The sequence below is a fragment of the Microplitis mediator genome, chromosome 4, assembly GCF_029852145.1.
Source record: "Microplitis mediator isolate UGA2020A chromosome 4, iyMicMedi2.1, whole genome shotgun sequence".
Taxonomy (NCBI): Eukaryota; Metazoa; Arthropoda; class Insecta; order Hymenoptera; family Braconidae; genus Microplitis; species Microplitis mediator.
The window spans coordinates 1,731,823-1,754,671 of record NC_079972.1 but is presented as its reverse complement, the minus strand read 5'-3'; the positions used below and the strand labels follow the sequence as shown (position 1 = coordinate 1,754,671).

General features: G+C 30.4%; 1 protein-coding gene and 1 long non-coding RNA gene across 2 annotated transcripts; one reads left to right on the top strand and one right to left on the bottom strand.

Moving 5' to 3' along the window:
* Nucleotides 1–1,074: 1,074 nt before the first annotated feature.
* LOC130666551 (uncharacterized) lies at nucleotides 1,075–8,984 on the bottom strand. The gene is made up of 5 exons (XR_008989698.1): nucleotides 8,807–8,984; nucleotides 7,485–7,685; nucleotides 7,194–7,388; nucleotides 2,653–2,750; nucleotides 1,075–2,535 (listed from the first exon to the last, which is right to left on the bottom strand). It is a non-coding gene; the product is annotated as an uncharacterized LOC130666551 (long non-coding RNA).
* A 2,758-nt stretch (nucleotides 8,985–11,742) lies between these two features.
* LOC130666560 (uncharacterized) lies at nucleotides 11,743–13,392 on the top strand (the record flags this gene model as incomplete). Its single annotated transcript, XM_057467677.1, has 1 exon — nucleotides 11,743–13,392. A coding segment is annotated over one exon (1,284 nt), but the record flags the coding sequence as incomplete, so codon positions are not given.
* Nucleotides 13,393–22,849: the final 9,457 nt, after the last annotated feature.

Here is a 22,849-nt window from a genome sequence, read left to right as displayed (position 1 = left end):
GCTGATGAAGTCCAAATAAAGGACGAAACGTTCAACAAAGATCAAATAATGGTTTGAATTTTATTTGTCCTGAATTCCTGTGAACATTTTTAGTATTATATCATTTTACTGGACGTAATTAAATTACTTATGTTATTGTAAGTACTTCCCGGGAAAAAATGATTTTGCCTAATTATATATAATTATATATGATTATATATGGAATATATATAATTATATATGGTATTATATATACTTATATATGGTTATATATAGGCCTATATATAAGTATATATAGCCTTATATATAATTAGACCTAATTATACCGGGAAAAAAATGATTTTGCCTGATTATATATAGAATATATATGGTTATATATAGACCTATATATAAGTATATATAGTCTTATATATAATTAGACCTAATTATACCGGGAAAAAAATGATTTTGCCTAATTATATATGATTATATATAGAATATATATGGTTATATATAGACCTATATATAAGTATATATAGCCTTATATATAATTAGACCTAATTATACCGGGAAAAAAATGATTTTGCCTAATTATATATGATTATATATAGAATATATATGGTTATATATAGACCTATATATAAGTATATATAGCCTTATATATAATTAAATCTAATTATATCCCGGGACAAAATGATTTTGCCTAATTATATATGATTGTATATGGAATATATATAATAGTATATACCCATATATAGTTGTACATGGGTCTATATATGATTAGATCTGATTAGACCTGACCTATATAGACCCATATATAGTAATTTTTATTATATTTTAGATCTTTAAATCTATATATAATCAAATATAAATTAATTATTTATATATATATATATATATATATATATATATATATATATATATAAGTTAATATTTTATTTATAGAATATATTTAATATTTAGTTTTTCTTATTTAATATATTAGATGCTCTATGGTCTTTATTGATATTTCATAATCAGTACTCGTTAAATGCATTATAGTTTTAGGTGTATATTTACAGAAATAATGATTACAATTTTACTATAAATTATAATTTTAAAATATTTACGAAGCGTTACATTATATTTTTCAGTCTGTTAAAAAAGTAATAAACTTATGTATAATTAAACGTATAATTAAAAAAAAAACTTCCCTCTGAATACTTCAATATTAATCGTACATGAACATACGTAATTGTATATAAATTACACATAATCATATATATGATGAAACCCGCCTAATTTTCGGATCTAATTATATATAAAATATGATATATATGTATTATACATAATCATATCTAATTATATATGAGTATATATAACTTATATATGATTATATATAATTAGACCTGGCCAATTTTCAGATCTAATTATATATAACGTATTATATATAATCATATATAACCTATATATAATTATATATAAATTATATATAATTAGACCTGGCCAATTTTTAGATCTAATTATATATAAGGTCTTATATATAATTATATATAATTAGGCAAAATCATTTTTTCCCGGGTTGAAACTTATTATAATTGGCAATAAACTTGCATAATTTTCAGTATAAAGCCTTTACATTAAATCTCGTCTTTTATCCTATCTATATCCTAAAATACTGGTAAGAGTGTTAAATAAACCAACAGTATTATTAGTTAAGTCATAAATTAGAAATCTATAAGAATAATCTAAAATTTATAATAAGCCGTGAGGTAAGTTGATAAGTTTTTCTACATACGTTGCCGAGTTTGGACAAGTGCGGGTTCTTGCTTTGCAAGAACCCTAGCCCATTGCTCTGTCCCAGCAAAAATAAAAATTTCGTAGAGGCCAGCCTAAGCCAGGGTTCAACCCGCGAATCCTGGTGGCTGCTGGTGAGAATCGCAAAGAGAAAGGCGATTTGTCTCGACATTCAGAAGGCCTTAATGTACTAACAACTGGCTCGTGCCTTGGCACGGTTTAGACGCTAGCAGAAATAAAATCATTAAATTTAAATAATTAATTATCTATGATACATTTAGAAGGCATCAATGTACTAGCAACTGGCTCGTGCCTTGGCACGGTTTAGACGTTGGCAATTATAATAATTATTGTGTTCGAGATATTAGGATAAAAAACGTAATCAGTAGTAGAGTTGTAACGTTTTTTAATTTATTATTTTGATCCCTTAAGTAATATATTTAAATATTTCAATGTAGGTTGTTCAAAATGGTCGCGATGTTTTTCCATATCGATCCGGAGATACTTGCTAACATGACTTTAATTTATTACTCTTAATTGCATTAGATTTATTTTTTTAGTGTTTGCAAGTATACTCTCGATATCGATGTTTCCTTTTAAAGTTTCTAAAAATGAAACAAATTCTCTTTTTTCTATCGATTCCATCTCATCAATTCTGCGGAGTTTAATTACAGGTTTCATCAGGTGATCTTCAGATATTACCACTATCGTTGGATTTTCCGGATTAATTTTTTTTCATAATTTTTTCGCTTCCTCCAACGATTTAGGTCGCTGTTTTTCCGATCTCCTTCTCCCTAGAATCTGTTTAAATAGTCATGAAATTATTTTCTTTTTAACTTTTATTTGTCAAATACAGTATTTTCTTTGTAAACTGATAATAACTTACGTCGACAAGTAATTCTCTATTTTTATACTTACCATTGGTAGATGATTATGGTCATCACGAAATTCATCTACTTGAAGATATTTTTTTGCATCGTGACGTACTCAACGTCAATGTTGCTCTGCATAATGATCTTAAAAAATTAATATAATAATTAATTCCAAAACCATCTGGTATTTATTGTGAGATAATTTAGGGAGATTATGTGAAATTATTAGGAATAAATCAAATTATTTCTAATTTTATCAAAGTAATAATTTTGCCCATATGCTTATAGCAATCTTGTCCGAGTCTGGCTTTTAGCACACTAATTGTCTACGTTCCTATATAAATATGGATCGTGCTGCAGACATGGGTACAAAATTCTTAATTGCAAAAGTCTTGTTTCAGACTTAAAAAAAAACTTTGTGTTACGTTGTACTTGGAGAATTGTGCAAGAATAATAAAGATATCTTGCTCAAGGTGCATTGGTACAGTGACTTGATCTAATTTTGCAGAAATATCATATTACACTATCTGTTTCACTTCTATCTCTATTACTTTGTCCCTTTTATTGGCATACAAGACAGGATCCTAGGTCACAGTGATAAAAATAGGAGTGAGATGAAAATATTGTAATATGACACTTATTATACAGATCTGGCGCAAGATATGTGTTAGTAGCTGCAAGTAATTCCTGTTGCAAGACTTGCTCAAGATATGCGTCAGTAACTCAACAAGCACACCTTGACCTAGACATTGTACAAGACATCTTCAATGTCTTTTTGTACAATATCATGTGATTTAATATCGTGTGACAGATTGATATGTATACAAAGATGTAGATATCTATGTGTCTTCCTTAAAATACTTTAATAAAAATACACTAATGCAAAAAATTAAAGGAGCAGAAAAATTTTATAAATTTTTTAGTGATTTTTGGAAGGCTGTAAATTGGTGAAAAATAATAGTATCAAGATTTTAAGAAAAGCATTTTATAGCTTAAATCTCTAGTTTTGGTGCATTTTTTATAAAATTTTCTAAAAGCTTCGGTTACTGTGCAAACATGAGAAATACCACGAGACAAAAAATTTCTAAATTATTTTTTTTTTTCCAAAGAGCCCACGGACCGCGGAAAATTCTATCAACTAAACGAATGTATAGCTTGTTTAGAGAATTTATTCAGCTTCAATTTGGGTTTTCTTTAACCTCGTAGGACGATTTGTCCCAGAGATATCAAATCGCTGATAGCCTTCAGTGATTGATAGCCTTCAGAAAAACGAAATTGAAGCTGAATAAATTCTCTAAAGAAGCTATACATTCGTTTAGTTAAAAGAATTTTCCCGCGGTCCGTGGGCTCTTCGGAAAAAAAAAAAAATTAGAAATTTTTTGTCTCGCGGTATTTTTCATGTTTGCGCAATAACCGAAGCTTTCGAAAAATTTTGAAAAAAATGCACCAAACTACAGATTTGACGCTATAAAATGCTTTTTTAAAATCTCGATACAATTATTTTTCACCAAGTTACAGCCTTCCAAAAATCACTAAAAAATTTATAAAATTTTTCTGCTCCTTTAATTTTTTGCATTAGTGTAGCTTGTAGAAAATGGTATTGTCAACAAAAAAGATCCCATAATTTTTTGTGATTATGTCTGATAGTTTCGCTGGAAAAGTATAAAGATTTCCAATTTTACTTCGAGCTCTAATAACTTTCGAACAGATGGATTTATCAAAAAATAATAAGAGACTTTTTTTGTAGAGCGTTCAATTTCCTACAAGAATATGTTTTAGCCTATTCGATCTATTCATTTGTTGACAAGTTAAAAATACTTAAAGATAAAAAAAAAAGTTTTCCCGTGTTATTTAAATGGGAAAATCGAATTTTTTAATGAGCTAGGTCTGTAATCGACATAGAATTTTTTTTCTTAGGCGAAAATTTTTTTTTTGTATTGAACTATGATTTTTTCCACATGCATTAAAAAAAAATGTTGCTCCGAAATGACGCACCCTAATATACATATAGTTGAATATATTATAAAGGCTTTATATATTCTATGTTTCTCAACCTTAACTCTACCCCCAAACACTGCAGTCGATATTATTGTAGTTTCAAGAATTTTTAATTTAATCGATTAACGATCTGATACATACATTAAAATAATAAATAAAAATAATATTTATAATTGCAATAAATATTATTATTATTGCTATTATTATTATTATTATTATTACTATTATTCTGAAAATCTTGTTATTATACCTGTTGTAACAAGCATTACAAATGGATCGTGATTTAACCGTACTTTAATTTAAAATTCTTTTTTTGTTTTTATAATTCAAAGCACATCCAATAATTTTTAAAAAGATGTTAGACTTGCTCTGAATCAATTAAAAGTATTCTGGAATAAATAATAATTATAATATTAAAGTATAATAGTATAAAGCATGGAGAAAGAGAGAGTGAAATAGAGGTAAAATTCAACGGATAGACAAGTATCTATCTTTCTCTCTCATAAGCGCATCTGCACTGCGATGGCCGGTCTACTCGGTAAAATCCTCAAAAACTAAACTCCACATATAACTATTTTGATCTCTTTCTTAATATTTCCTACTTAAGCCTCAAGTAAATTTTAATGTCTAAACAGTGTTAGCTTAAGAATTCTCCCATAGACCTAAATTTTATTACCCAAACACTTGATGTAACATCATCTAACATCGATGAATATTACAGTTCCCACGAATTCTCCGTTGATTCTAGTTACCCGAAAAGTAGAGTAAAGAGCTCCTGTCATTAAAATCAAAATTTTATTTCTTTCTGACTCGCTGCTAATGGAATTAAAGAGTGCATATCCGCCCGCTAATGAAACTAACGGTTTCCCATGGATTCTGGTAGCCGATAATTTTCTGACGATATCATTTTCAGAGGTCCAAAAATTAAAATAAATGTCACTTAAATTTACGATTTCCTGTTATTTTCTATCATCTCTATACGGAGATCAGAGGTAAATTTTAAAATCTTTTCTTAAAATTAAATTATCGCTCTTAAAAATATGTACCACTAATGGATTTAAGTAATTAATATTTGGTCGCAAATGAATTAACCGTTTGTATCTCTGAGTCCCCTACAAATAGTAAATTCTCTAAGATGACAGGTTTCCGAGAATGAAAATAAATGTCACTCAAATTTATGATCTAATCCTTTATTCTCACGCTCTCAATATTTTTAGCCCCAATTTTCTCCCAAAATTTTCCTATATAAACCCCGGAAAAATAATTAAAATCAGTCATTGCTTCTACTACCGAAACCCTTGTCGGATCTATTTAAATCCGCGAGTAAGACTCACTGAGTCGATTCCAACGTTCGTTCTCGTGACGCTCTACGCCTAGGCAACCAGGGGTCCTAGATCAATAATCGGAATCCGATTCTTTTATTTTAAAATTCAACATCTAAAAGTCATAACCGCCGCAAGTAAAACCCTTGTCGGATCTATCCGCGAGTAAAATTCCAAAGTTCGTTCTCGTGACGCTCCACAGCCAAGGCAACCGGAGGTCCTAGACCGATAATCGGAATTCGATTTTAAAAATCAAAAGTCTTTACTTCTGTCACAAAAACCTTTGTCGGATCCATCCGCGAGTAGGACTCACTGAGTCGACTTCAAAATTCGCTCTCGTGACGCTCTACGCCTAGGCATTCAGAGGTCCTAGACCGATAATCGAGTTTCGGTTCTTTTATTTTAAATTATAATTTCGCGACTTAGAAATTTATTTTTAAAATCTTTCCTCGTGAGGTCCTACGCCTAGGCATCTGGACTCCTAGGTTGGATACCTAAAGTAAAATCACTTGAGTTCGCAATAAGATTAACTAAACTCCTTCACGTGACGTCCACCGCCTAGGCAACCGGAGTCCTAGTTCGGGAATAGTTAATCCTTTTAATAAAACCCTAAAAGAAAATATATATATTCATCTATATCATCATAAATTCACTCGACAGCAAAGCCGGCCTTTCGGTTCAGCGTGCAGTGCGTTCGTGTGAAAAGATTCAACCTGAGAATCTCAATTAAATACTCTCATAAAACATTGTAAAACTCCTGTGTACACAAATTCAAACTGGTGAATTTGGAGTGAGTGTGTGTGCAGGTATATCAACCCTTTTGGGTAAGTCTAAAATTATAATATTTACATGTAAGATTTAACCTGTCAATATACTACACATGTTTTTTTATACATTCGTCTTTTCATTTACTGTCCTTTTTCTCCAGCATTCAAGTGCTAGTAAATTAAGTCATAGTAAAACCTAAAGTAAGACGGAGAAAGAACACGGTCTTCTCGAGGGCCCATATTCACCGACCCAATATCCCTCTCGCTCAAAAATCCCGGACCTACCCTAACGCCACGCAGGTCATTGAACGGGACGGTCTATCGTACATCCGCTCGGTACGAATAGACAAATAAGTTATAAAACGATAAGAAATTGGAACATTCTTATATCAGCCACGTGACCCCAATTCCTTGGTTGGATGACAGAATAAAAATAATTTCATATTATAACTTATAATTTAATGATCGGTACCCAATCACTCATAAGTTCTCACACTAACCACGTGACGGTTCAATCGAACTCCTTGGCTGAGTTATAGAACGAGGTAATTCGGTATTCCGATATTAAATAATAAATAAAATAACCCTTTCGCCCGTCGCCTTCACTCACTCCGACCGTGACACTGTAAATTTCCATATTTTAGGATGAATTCCAACGAGGAAGAACCGTCAGTAAAGCACCCCTAGCGCTTTCACTGCAATAAAACGAAAAAAACAAAAAATTTATTTTATAATACATTATGATTGAAAAGAATATTCTGTATCAATTTAATATAAAATTTTTTACTCACTTGACAATAATGAAAGTTACAGCCGACAATTTTTGCTAATGGGAATGCTAAGCGAGTAGCAATTTCTAAAGAACTCTCAAAATCTATAAGTATAATTTCAGGTTGTTTGCGAGGAGCCAACTGATTTTTGAAATATGTTATACCTGCCGAGTACGCTAATGATGACTTCCTGGTCATAAACATCCAACATACTGGTAAAGCCTAAACATGGAAAAGAAAAATTTTATTTATTACGAGATTCTCTGTTCATGTTTTCTTTTTTTTCTCACTTGAATATAATAATTATATTATACTATTTGAAATTTTATTATCTATTGCGTTGACATTAGAAATAGCAATGGTATCATAAATATAAATGCATAAATATTATTGATTCTGTAGCTACTAAACACCTGATACTTTAAATATAAAAACTATTAAAATATTATAATTTTAAAAATTTATTTCTCTTTATTTTTTCAATTTTCAACATAAATATTTAAACAACTATAAATTTAAAAATTTTAACGATTTTGATTTTTTTGTTTTAAAAAAATTAATTTTTATATAAATTTTGCATTTTAATCATCTAAGTTTAAATATATTCATTAACTTCTGTATCATTAGATATAAATTTGTTTTATTTATGAACTTGTGTTTTGAATTCATATTTTAGTATGCTTTCAATTTTCCATTATATTCAGTTGTAAATTTTTTGGTACAAAAAACTATTGAAATTAAGTATACCGTTAGATTATTATTTTGTCATTATAAAAAGATGATTTTATCGTTCATAAAATAAGTGGATTACAACTTCTGTTGCTGCTATCAATTATACTTATTGTTTCACAAATTATCTGAGTTATCATCAACAAATTTATTTGAAAGTCAAAGTCCATTTTCATATCATCTGCGTTTGTTACAAATTATTACTAATAGTTTATACAGCCGTGTTTTAACATGATTAAATTATCTCTAGTTGAATATACTTGAAGATCAAAATGAAAAATGTTCTCATACGTAGGATTAAGTACATCTGGTGATAGTTTATTATTTGATTATTGATTTGGAAAATACACGTATGTTAAAGATATTCTTATGTTATACAATTCAAATGATGGAGTAATTCTTATGATGTATAATATCCTTACGTTATTATAATTATCTACTTTAGGTACTCTAATTGTTGGTAATTAGGGTGCCTTATTTTGGGAATAGACTATAAGTTGGTAAAATAATCTAGTGAGCTGAGAACGGGCCTTGCTTGACAGCCAGAATATAACACTTCTATTATTTTTCGTAGGAATTTGTAAAATGTTAAAATAATGTCAAATTTGAAATACCTGGATTCAGCAGTAGAATTATAACAATAATACGAGTAACCATCGTAGACTTTGTTAGGTAGTTTTATAGGCATCGGATGTCCTTGCCAAAATGCATTTGTCGTCATGAAAATGTATGTATTTTTCGCATAAAAAAAAAATTATCAATTGAAGTTTTAGGTTTTTTTTTTAAATAACATCAATACATTTGTCTACTTGGTAGTGTGGACTATCAGTTCATACTAACACATTTTTCACTTGTTTACTTTATTTTCACAGAATGCGCTTGCGCATGTGTCAGAAATTGACTTCAACGTTACATTCAAATGTATTTCATTTTTTTTAGATTAAGATTAAATTATGAGCATTTCAATTAAATAAAACTATATTTTGTATTTCTTTGTTTTATTTTAAGCTAAGTGTAATATCAATGCAGTAATAATTCACTGTTAATTTCCTTATCATGTGATATTTTTTGAAAAATATTGTCAATTACCCTAACGGACCCAAATTACGGTAAATTACGGTAATCCACCGTAAAGTACCGATTTACCGTAAATTACGGTGGATTTACCGTAATTTACGGTGGGTTTACCGTAATCTGCGGTGGTTTTACCGTAATTTACGGTGGGTTTACCGTGATTTACAGTAAATCTACTCGAATTTTACGGTATTCTACGGTAGATTTACGGTAAAATTACCGTAAATTTATGGTAAATCAGGTCTGCTAGGGTTGACAAATAAAAAAAGCAAAAACGTCCAAGTTTTAAATTTATTCATTCTATTTTTAATAGAGATATAACCTTCTTGAATTTATTTGGACCCTGTATATAAATTAAAAACACGATCATGTTATTTATTTTATTTTCGTCAGCAACATACAATATAAAAGATAATTTACTAATAACTAAAATTACTAAATAAAAAAAAATTTATTTAAAATTTTGAGTCAAAACTTTTATAAATTTCTTTATTTTCCCAATTTTGATAAATTTTTAATAATTTCACAGGATATTTAATTTTTTACAAAAAGCTGCCTGATTCATTAATTCTGTTGAAAAAAAAAAAAAATTAAACAAAAAACAAAAATAAATAAAACACCTTCCAAAATTAAATAAAACATTATTTTGTCATGTAGTCTCGCATCGTTTGGCTAATAATAAAATTTATTTTCCATAACATTTGGTAGGCTGTAATATTAAATTTTCAATAAAGTAAATTTCTGTTGGCAAAAGTATTTTGTAAGTTATTTATCATTACAGTTGAAAATTTTTTTTACTTTATTTAATTTACATTATTGTAGATGCAGAAAATATTACTGAGATATTTAAACTAAATAAATTATCATAAAATAAATATTCTATGGAATTATTGATAAATTTATTTTTTTTTATGTTAATTCTTTTTTATCTTCATATATTAATTATTTTATACTTTATCAATTCAAAGAGATCTTTATTAACATGAGGGTTGCAAATCGTGCAGTATAACCAAAATTTAATGGTTGGGCGCGTTTTCATCCCCAGACAAAACCTCCCCAGACAAAACGTCCCCCGACAAAATATCCCCAAAAACTCCCACTCGGTTATTTTAGTTGTAATCTTATTCAGAGTAACAATTCTAAACAAGAATTGATGTTGTGAGTATATGTAAAGATGATGTCACATAAACCGCCATTTTGATGTTAAACTGACACGTGTACACTTAAATATCTACTTGAAAACTGGTCGATAATTTGTAGATATCGCGAATTAAAATGTGTAATTTGCCGCGTTAACTCGCCAAACTTATAATCTTTATCAAACTTAAAGTTTAATAGACACCGAACAATATTAGATTTCATCCCAGATGTGTTGGTGGAATCGTTAGTGAGGCACCTCCAACACATCCTGCCTCATACCTAACACTGAAGTTACCAAAAAAATTATAAATGGGTTGGACCTATAACGCCACCGTCCATCGTACGGTTTTAAATAAAATTAATTATTAAATATTTTAATTTTTATTTAATCTATTACAAGATGGTAAGTAACTGGCTACACGTATGTAATTAAACGCCATCTGTGTATACACGGCTGACTTTTCTATTGTTTATGTGCCACATCACCATACAAACTCATTTCAAAACCGTTTTGAGTAGAAGTCCCCAGGGTCAACCATCGGGGGATATTTTGTCCGGGGGATATTCTGTCCGGGGATGAAAACGCGCCCAACCGACAATCTACCTTATATTGATAATTATTTCTAATAAATTTTTATTATAAGCAATATTTGTACTATTATCAAGCACATCAAATCTATGAAAAAAATTATCTATACTTTTTTCCATCAACTGAATATTATGTAACTTTGAGTTTAGTAACCCGATGATTTAATTTAAACAACAACAATAATAATAATAATAAAAATAATAAGAATAATTACAATAATAATGACGATATTATCTAAAAGATCATTTAAATGTAGTCAAGTATCGCGGCTTCTGGATATTATCCTGTAACGCCATCAGTTGATTAGAAGAAGTAGTATTTGGCACTGCAATATGTATAGTATATAGTGCTCTATAATTTTTATAGCTGTATGTTAATGTTGTTGAAGCGGTCATTAGTATACAATACTCTAAAAAGCTTTCGGTTTTCGTCTAAATTTAATAAAATTTCATTTGATACTGGCTTTAAATTGTTAATTAAATTACTGAATAATTTATACTGAATATTAATACGTAATAATGACGTTAAAGTTTTTTAAATCACAGCGTGGTCAAAATTTGTTACTCCATGACGGTATGTTATATTGTAAGAAACGGGTTAACAAAACCAATGTTACATGGCGTTGTGTTTATAACTCGCAGTGTAATGTAATTATTCACACGGATTCTGATACGAGAAACGGTACATTTTGTTTATAAATAATTTGTATTGTTAATTATTTTACGTGCATATTTATTATTATTTATTTTTGTTCCAGGAAATGTTATTGGTGCTATTCCTACACATGATCATAGTGGAAGCATTGTTGCAGTTCAGGTTAAAATAGCTAAAGAGAAAATAAAAAAAAAAGCTATAAAGAGTAATGATAAACCAGTTGATGTGGTTGCGAGTTCACTGCGTGGTGTATTATCTCCAGTAGCTGCCAATCTACCTAAGATATTGCCATTGACACGTGCTGTACGGCGTGCCCGTAATAATAATCCAAACGGTGAAAAAATTGTTAATCCATCAACTCGTGCTGAGCTTGTCTGCAAGGACGAATGGAAGTATACCCACAATGGCGATCTGTTTTTGATCCATGATAGTGGAGGTGATAAGAAGCGGTTCATTGTTTTTACTACACAGAAGAGTTTAAATTTTCTAACAACATGTGAACAGTGGTTGGGTGACGGAACTTTCCGTACAGCGCCGGCGATATTTACTCAGATATATGTTATACATGGTCTCAAAAATGGTAAAACTTTGCCATTAGTCTATCTACTTGCGCCTAATAAAACCAAAGTAACTTATGTTAATTTTTTGAAAGTATTGCGTGATCGCATTCCTAATTACCGGCCTCAGCGCTTAATGGTTGATTTTGAAAAAGCGTTTCTTGAAGCTTTTAAAGAGGTGTATTCTGGTGTTCAAGTAAACGGTTGTAATTTTCATTTCACTAAATGTGTATGGAAACATGTACAAAAGTATGGTCACCAAAAAAAGTATAATGAAGATATAAAATTTTCGATGAATATACGTCTGCTAATGGCATTAGCTTTTGTGCCGTCTGAAGATGTCATCGCTGCTTTTGAAGAAATTGTGTCTTCAGAATATTATGACCAGAATAGTGACTGTTTCGAAGAATTACTTGAATATTTTGAATTGACCTGGATAGGTAAAGTCAAACATAATAAAAATAAGCGGGACAAACCACTGTTTCCAATTAAAATGTGGAATTGTCAAACAGCAGTGATCCATGATTATTTACGATCTAATAATCCATGCGAGGGATGGAATTCAGGTTTTAATAAACGTGCGGGTCAAGCTCATCCTGTTATGGAAGAATTGGTAAAGTCCCTCAAGGATGAACAAGTTAAAACTGACGTTCTGATGACTCAGATTGAATCTGGTTTGGACGTTAGCAATACACGCCTAAAAGCTTATCGCAATTACACTGAGCGTTTGAAAAATTTTGTATTGAATTATGATGTTAACAAGAAGTATGAGTATCTGAATAATGTAGCTAAAATATTAGCTTCAAAAATGTTATTTTGATCTGTTGATATTCATTTTTTTGCTAATATTTTGATTAATGATCGATTAATATTTATGACGTTGAGACGTTCATAAAGTTTTATTTCTCAAACAATAATAGTAATCCAATTATATTGATAACATATGACGCTATTTATTTTTCATTGAATTATAAGTTAATTGATAATATATTTATAATATCGGTTAACCTGTTAACAAGTATTTTTATGCAAATAATGACATTCATTTACAATATTTATTGTTTAATTGTAAACTGTTCTACGTGTTAAAATATGAATATTAATGTTTATATATTTTGTTCTGCAAATATTATTATTGTAATGACAGCTGGTAATTAAGCGTTGATCACAATAACAAATCTTGTACTTTACTGTGTATAAAAAATGTAATTGTAATTCATTTGCACTAAGTCAATATGTGATGATAAATTATGATATTCAGTTGTCTTGTATAAGTGCCTTAAGCAATTGTGATACTAATTAATTAACTATATTGATCGCTAAAAATTAATGTTAATAAATAATTAAGAGATAATATTTTATTATTAGTATAAAGTAAATAATTCTTAACGATCGATTATGTACTATGGTGCTAAATGATGTGGTTATGAAAAAGTGTGTATTCAAATTATATTGATAAAATGTTCATAATTAAAAATATTTATAGTTGGTTTATTGTATTTAATATTTTTATTGAAGTATCAATTGTCCAACAGATAAATTGTCGGGTATTATTTGTCTAAGTGTAAGTTGTCATTGTCATGAATCGTCGCGGGGATGAATTGTCGGGGATGAATTGTCGGGGATGAGTTGTTGGGGATGAAATGTTTGGGGACCAAAACGCAGTGAACCCCTTGAGCAATTAACTAAAAAAGAAATGATAATAATAATAATAAAGTTTATTTACAAAAACTTTCAATTGAAAAATTTGAAATCTGGGTAAAAGGAATCTGTGTTAACGGATGCCTAGGCATATTTTTTATTTTCTCTATAAATTTTAAAAACTAACATTTAATTTCCTTACTTTTTTATTGTTTAGTATAAATAATGTTAATAATAGTAACGTAAAAAATAATTCTTCAGTGGCCAGTAGATTTATCACTTGATCTGGATGAACTACACCTGGAATATCGTAGCACTAACGTCCAAGTTTGCCAGCCTTGGCCCAAGAGTCAATTTTTAATTTTTTTTCTTTCAAAATAGCTAAATATTTGTTTTTAATTATTCAAAAATAGTTATTTATTTGCCATTTACTGAATTTTTGTTAAACTTTCAATTGGAAAATTTTAAATCTAGGTAAAAAGAATCTGTGTTAACGGATGTCTGGGTAAAAGAAATCCTGTGTAATCGAATTTCTGGGTTAAAGATATTCTGGATTATAGAATTTATGGGTGATAAAAATTCTGTGTAAAAGAATTCTGTGTAAACGGATTCTGAGTAAAAGAATTCTGGGCAAACATAAATCTGAGTAATCGGATTATGGGTCACTGATGTCTACCCAAAAAAATTAACCGCAAATTTTTATTTTCAACTTTTGCTGTGAAATTGTCTGCGAATTCGGGCAGCAGATTTCAGGTAATTTCAACATCAAATTACCGTCAATTTCAAGCTAAAGTGGCTATTAGGGCGCAGTTGATTTAGAAAAAAATTGTTCTTTTCTTTTACTATAATTATCGATTTTTCGATTAATCGATTGCTTATAGACGATTAATTGATGACACCGATTGGATTCGATTGTAATGAATCGAATAATAGCACCCGATTGTGACAATACTAATGGGGTATGAGGACAAAGGACATGAAGAATGCAGGGTGGCCAGAAAACCTGCGCATGAACAAGTAGCTTGTTATTGTTTCACGAGCCAGAACGCACCTTGCTTCTATACATGAATAAATGCGTGGTCTAGTCGGTGTCGGGTGCTAATATTTACTTGTTCATTCCAAAAGAAACGACATGTTTTAATATCGTGTTACATATTCAACAGTTGTCTACTGTTTTATTAGGATATTTTAAAAGCGTACTCTGTCGAATAAGGCAAACTGTGTGTAATTATTCAGATAGTATAAGCTATCGAAAAATTCAGCTGTAATATTGAAACTAATCATTGGATGTAAAACAGTCATTGGAATTTGGTAAGTACACAATAGATTTCTAGGAAATAACCAACATAGTAATTTACAATGCCACTGAAGATAGCAGACTTATGATGATTTTTAGTTTTATTTTTTCAAACGATAAATTATAAAAAAAAAAAATATTAACAAAAATTGCACCTGTACTTTTTTAAAATTTTCTACCTGTTCATATTTTTTTATTTTTATTTTTGTTTTTAATTAAGTTGTTGAATAAAAAAATAAAAAATTCTTAATTGCTTGCTATCTTCAGGATCATTAGTTTAGAAAGTTAAAATAAAAAACTATCTGTGTCTATTACAATAAAAAAAAAATTTTTAATGAATCTTTTGAACAAAAAATGCAATTAAGGAACGAATAATTTTTTAAGCAACAACTTTTTACACAAAGAAAAAATCAATCCATGTTTATTGTTTTTGTCCATCGTTAGATTTTGATGAATAATAATAATATTTTCATTGATTACTGTATAATTTTTTTTTTCAATTTTTTCATATCATCAATAGAAAGATAAAATAAAACGGATAACAAATCATGACCGACTGGATTTTTTACTTCCCGATAAGAAAATCGACGATTTTCGAAAAATTGGGGTTATTATTTTCACCCCGATTTTCGAAAGTCGAGTTGTTGTAATAATAATAAAATAAATGCATATCAAGACTGGTTGGTGGTTAGGATGTTGGAAAAATACGCATATTTAAAAATATAACAATATTTTTATTTGTCACAGCACAAAATATCACTGGGTTACAAATTAAATCGTTGATTTAATTTATTAATACTGTTAAATATCTGAGCTCATGAATACGTAAATGATTGAATACAAATTATTGAATTGAGCTCGAGTAAATAAATGAATTAAAATAATTAAGTTGGGTTTAATTGAACACTGAGTTGATCGCAAAAATGTCAGAATGAAAAGTAACATGAAATCAGAGGTTACCGAGCGAAGTTAATTATTGAACACTTGATTACTATTTTTAATAGCACTGAATACATAACTAATTTAGTTATTGAGTTTTAATAATAATGATCAGTTAATGTAATTGAATTTAATGAGCTCATAATAAATTACACTGATTTTAATTTATTTGTTGAACACGTGGTAGCATGATTGCAGAGGCTACTGAGCGAAAAATAACTTTTAATTTAATCAAGAAATTGAGCATAATGATGATCAAATAAATAAAAAAACTGAGTCTGTTATCCTGATGAGCACTTGAATTAATTTATGAAAGAGTAATTAAGCACCTATACGAGTTTCCGTTGAATTAACCTCCTCAGGAACTGGTTGTAGATCACTGGAATTCTTGATGGTTTTATTATTTATTTTATGAGCTCCGGTGCTCGCAATTATAAAAATAATTATATTGTTATAGAGAGTTATGAACCCTTCATGTAATTGATTAATTACTTTTATTTATTTACTCGAGATGAGTGCAAAATAATTGATTATAGAAAACACGTGGTGTCACTTGAAATTATATAAACGCAAGATAATGGCGTCGGTCTTCTCGACACGAGGCAGGAAAAGCATACCCGTATGCGTCGCACTGCGCTAGTCAAGTTTGAATTGCCAGACACTAGGCCCCAGTAGGTGCTGCCTCTATTTGCCGGAAGTGCAACTACATTCAAATTTGAATGTAGTTGTGATTACGCAACATTCCGCCCGCCATCAGCAACAGAGTTAATGATTGGTGAGTTCTTGAGTACTTGATCTTTTGGTGAGCATTTCATTGAACCAGTTGAGTTATTATTCGTCATATTCTTGAGGTTCTGGTTCAATTGGGAGGAGTGCAAGCTTCGTGATTGGACGAGTGAGTGTTGAGTTCACTGTTTTGAGCGTAGCAACCCTGCTCAATTCATCTTTGCCAGGGTGGAGTGCGATAATACGAGCGAGAGGCCACCTGGTTGGTGGAAACCTTTTTTCGGTGAGTAATACAAGTAACCCAACTTGAATTTGATGAGTTGGGCGTTGCCACTTGGTGATTGCCAGTTGTCTCTGAAGATAACTTGTAGACCAATGATTCCAGAACTGTTGAACACGTAGTTGTAAAAATTGCCATCTTGACAATCGAGAACTATTTGTATTGATGAATGATGGTTCAGGAATCATGTTGAGTGCTCGTTCAATTAAGAAGTGACCAGGAGTGAGTGCATCAATGTCATCTGGATCTTCCGTGAGTGGCACCAATGGTCTTGAATTCAATATAGCTTCAATTTGCTTCAAATTCTTCAAACGTAAATGAAGACTCTCCCACTGATCGAGTAAGATGATGTTTGAGTTATTTGACAGCAGCTTCTCACTTTCCACCCATGTGTAGAGCTCCTGGTGAATTGAAATTTCAAGCAATACTGTTCACAGTGATGTGATCCAGTATTTCTCTTGACTCTTGAGTTTCTTGAGTGAACAGACGGTTGAGATCAGTTTCAGCGCCTTTGAACGTCGTTCCGCAATCGCTGTAGAATGCTGTGCAGATGCCTTGTCGGCTGATAAATCTGCGGAGTGCTGCGATGAACCCACTAGAGCTGTAGTCGCTGACTACCTCTAGATGTACTGCTGACGTAGAAAGGCAGACAAAAACACAAATCCAGCCTTTGTATTTTTTTGCTCCTCTGCGTCTCCAATTTTTGAGTGTTATTGGACCAGTATAGTCAACTCCAGTGTGAGTGAATGCAGATGATGGAGTGACTCGTGATACTGGTAGCTGACCCATAAGTTGTTGAGCTCTATCAGCACGATGACGTGCGCATTTTATACATTTGGGTATAACTGAGCGTACTGGTTGTCTACCGCCAATGATCCGCTAGTACTTTTGTCGTATGAATGCCAGAGTAAGTTGAGTACCACCATGCATGGTACGCTGATGAACATCAGAGATGATGAGTTTAGTGAGTGCCGCATTCCGTGGAAGAATAGCAGGATGCTTACTTTGGTCTTGATTTGGAGAATTTTCTAACCGTCCACCTACTCGAATGATGCCGTCGGTGTCAATGAATGCAACCAATCGAACAAATGGATGACCATTAGGCCATGGTGCGTGTTTGGAGTGCATGTTGATCTCGTTTGAAAAATGAATGCGTTGAGTTTCTTTGATACAGAAGTTGAGTGCAGAAATTACTTCGTCAGAAGTAATTGGAGTCTTGAGTGATGAGTTTGGTGATTTCTTGATCATGTCACGGAGTCTAAAGCAGATTGCAGTAGCTCGTAACATGCGTAGGAGTGGTATTGGCCGTTCCATGATAGGCCAATTTGATTTCAGAGATGAATTCGATGAGAAAAGGGCAAGTCTAGGCCGTATATTTTTTCCGGATAAATCAAAATATAATGTACTAAAATGTGTCTGAAACCATACCAACTCTTTCTTGATATAGTCTCTTTCGATCATCAGATAATGTCATGTAACTTGTTCTTTAGTTTTAAACATATTGTCCGCATAAAATTGAAAAAACCCAGTCTTTAATGTTTTTCTCGGATATTCCATATATTATTGCTCTGACCTAAGTCAAAACTCATTCAAATCTTGATTTTGATCACTGACATTGATTTCTGCTTCAATACATGTATTTCAGAGAACATAATCGAAAATAAAAATTTAAAAGCCGCTTCTTCATTAATGATTTTTGTTTCTTAACTTTTCAACTCTAGCATAAAACGTTACTTGTTAGATCTTGAAAAGCTCATAAAAAATGATTGCATGTAATAGCATTTTCGAGCTCGAAAATATATTCACAGTGATGTTTTCAAGCTCCTTGAGCTCGAAAACAGCGGGAAGTTTTGGGGCTGGCCCGCAGGGCCAACCGATGCCCAGATTTTTTTTCAAGTCATTAAATATAAAATTTAATACTTTGAAAACGACCGAGAATTCATCGAGAGGAGAGAGAAAGACTCCTGTCATGATTCTAGCTTATTCCTCGTTCTCTCTCTCTCAAAAAAAAAAAAAAAGATTTTTTTTTATAATGAAAAAAATGTTTTTTTTTTTCCATCAGTGCACATTACCGTTTTCAGAAATGATGAAATGAAATTGTTCAGTTGAAAATTTTATATTTTTTTAATTAACTGAATTTTATTTTTACTTTTTTCAAAATTTAAATTCAAAAAAATTTTTTTTGACAGTTGCTGATTTCTTTCCGGGAACATTTATCATACACATAAGGTTAATGTCCCAATACCGGAACGATTTGATAATCATTAAATTATATTTGAGCTCATACGCGATAAAATTAAATCAAACTTTCTTTATTTAAAACCTTAATCTTTTAGTTACAAAATAGGATATAAAATAGATTTTAGAATATATCCGAAATATGAAAAAAAAAATTTTCATTGCTAAGAAATCAGTCAATTGTCTTAAGCTTATACAAAATGTATAGAATTACTTTTCATTAATTTTTTTTTCTATACGCATCTTGAATGACATAAAATTCAAGGAAACATGTTAATAATATAAAAAATTATATTATTATATTAATTTTATACTGTTCGTCTATTGATACACCAAAATGAACCCGTGCCCAGTACTGGAACAGCCAGTCATATTAATGTTATTAATGCTATCGATAGACATTAACGGTGAGTTTTATTGACTGGCTGAATCAAGTGCAATATTACTTTTTACTGGAGCCCTTATATTTAATGCAGTATGTATGATTGTGATGAAAAATGCATTAAATGTAGATAAACTCTAATTTAAATCATAAATAATAAATTTTTGTATTTAGTTTTGTTTTTTAATTATTACGCTTGAGGTGTGCAATATACAATTTTACAACTAATTTAAAAAATAAAAATTTTTTTCAGGCGGTTGTGATTTGCTGTCTGTTTTTTTAATTAACTCGTGGAATTTTAAAAACTCTATTATTTTTTCCCGGGTGGTGCTGGTTTGAGAGAAACTCGTGCACATTACGTTTTTACTCAACTGCTGGGCTATAATTTTTATTTTTCGAGAAAAATACTTTGATGAATATTATTTTTACATTTATTACTTGCTAACTCAACTGTGAATTCGATTTTAGGTTTATATACTTGATTAAAATGGCTTCGTATTGTCTCTTAACTGATATTGATCAGAAAAAGTAGTGCATCGTCCCTACGATAAATGTTTTTCAACTAAACGAGAACAATGTTTTAAAAAACGTTATATTGAACGAATGCCAGCCTGATAGTAAGTGTTATGTCAGAGGCGCTAATTTAAAAGTTGGCATTTCGGCTTTTTACTTGGTTGATTCACACGGTAACTATTTAATAGTTTTTTTATCGTTATACTACACTTATCCAAAAAAATTAAAAGAACAAAGCAATTTCATAAATTTTTTAGTGATTTTTGGAAGGCTGTATTTTCGTAAAAATGATCGTATCGAAAAAACAAAAAACTCAAATTGAAGCTTTAAATCTCTAGATTGAAGATCTTCCAGCAAAATAATTTTTTGAGCCACGGTTTTTGTGGAATAATAAAAAATAGCTCGCGAGAAAATTTTTCTACATATGTTGGTTGTGTTTTTTGGGTCTACGAGGCTGGGAAAATTTTTTTCAGAAAAATCAATTCATGGCCCGTTTAGGAATTTCATTCAGCTATAATTTGTTTTTTTTTTTTTTTTTGTTTTTTTGCACGACGATTTGCTGCTAAGATATCAGCTTTCAAATGAAAAAGAATCTTTTTGCCTTTGATTATCGATATTTCAGCACTGACGGTCGCACAGTAATTTTGTTATTCAGTAAAGAGAAAAAAAAAAAAATTTGTTGAAAACGAGATAAAATAAGAATTTTTTCACTCTGTTTTTTTTTTTCGTTTTCCGGAAATTTATTTTTTTTTATCTTTACTTTATATTAACTGAATAACAAACGCAAAAATGAAAGAAAACCCGAAAAATATTAATTTTTTTATGTTGGTAATGATTCCACCAATTAAGGAACAAATTTTGGTCCTTTCATTGTTTTGTACGACTTTGAGCAATCGGCCCGGACAAACAGTTCTATGGATCGATTTGAAAATTTCCAGAGATTTTGGGGGTACATTAAGCTGTAAAATCACCTGGCGACATTACCCTTTCCATCAATATTCTTGAAGCAGTGGTTGATTAACTAAAAAACCATAAAAAGCCCATTTTTTGTAGGTTTTTTAAATTCATATTAAGGATGAAAACAGAATTTTTTTTTTTCAAAATAAAAAATGAGGCTTGTGGGCGAATTTATTCCAGTTTCTAAAGCTGCACTCAAAATTACTGTGCGACCATTAGTTGCTTAGATATCGATAATCAAAGACAAAAAGATCCTTTTTCCTGTGAAGGCTGATATCTCAGCAGCAAATTGTCGTATAAAAAATTAAAAAAAGCAAATTGTAGGTGAATAAATTTCCTAAATGAACCATGAATTAATTTTTCTGAAAAAATTTTTTCCAGCCCCGTAGACCCAAAAAACAAAACCAAAAAATTAAGAAAAATTTTATCGTGAGCTATTTTTCATGATTCCGCAAAAATCGCAGCTGAAAAAATTATTTTGTCGAAAGATCTTCTAACTAGAGATTTTAAGAGGATGTGATAAATAATAAGTTTACGCATCGAATGACATATTTTGTTTAATAATTTGGGTCTTCACCTGTGAAAACGGTTCATTTGAAAATCGCCTGGCACACTCTCTTAAGCTTGAATTTAGTTTTTTTCTTTTTTCCATACGATCATTTTTCACGAAAATACAGCCTTTTAAAAATGACTGAGAAATTTATAAAATTTTCTTGTTCCTTTAATTTTTTGAATAAGTGTAGAATTTAATCGATCGAAACAAGTGCACAGGTATATTATTATACAAAATATTTATAGAATTAAGTTTTATAATTATGATTAATAGATGATTATAAAGTTCTCAAAGATAGAAACAGTGGATACCCGCATAATCATAGCAAAATTACCAGAATACAGTCCGTCAAATGTCCCAAAGAAGTCAAATACCTCGACAACCGTAAGTTAAAAGTTTTCTAATTCTATATTGTATTATTTGACTGAATTAAACCTTCAGAGAATTCTCAAATTTTTATTCTACTCTGTTCTAAGTTTTACGAAACTCATATCACTATTATTATATTTTTAATTATTTTCTTTAGTACAATTTGTTTTCATATCTTATGCATATTAGTTAATGAATGCATTTATGAGTTATAAAATTACCAAGATAAATAAAATTGTTTTCTCGGTTACTTAAAGAATTACTGGTGTTGCGTAATCACAACTACATTCAAATTTGAATGTAGTTGAACTTCCGGCAAATAGAGGCAGCACCTACTGGGGCCTAGTGTCTATCTATTCAAACTTGACTTGCGCTGTGTGACGCATGCGCATGGATTTTTCCTGCCTCGTGGCAAGAAGACCGACGCCATTATCTATTCGTTTTATACATTTTCAAGTGTCACCACGTGTTTTGTATAATCTATTAAAATTGCGCTCATCTCGAGTAAATAATTACAAGTAATCAATAAACTGCGATAAGGGTTCATAACTCTATATAAAAATATAATTATTTTCATAATTGCGCGCACTAGAGCTCATAAAATAAATAAAAAACAACATCAAGAAATCCAATGTTCTACAACCTGTTCCTGAGGAGGTTATTTTCGACGGAGAATCGTACAGGTGCTTAATTTCTACCTTATAAATTAATTCAAGTGTTCATCAAACCAAAAGACTCAGTTTTGTTA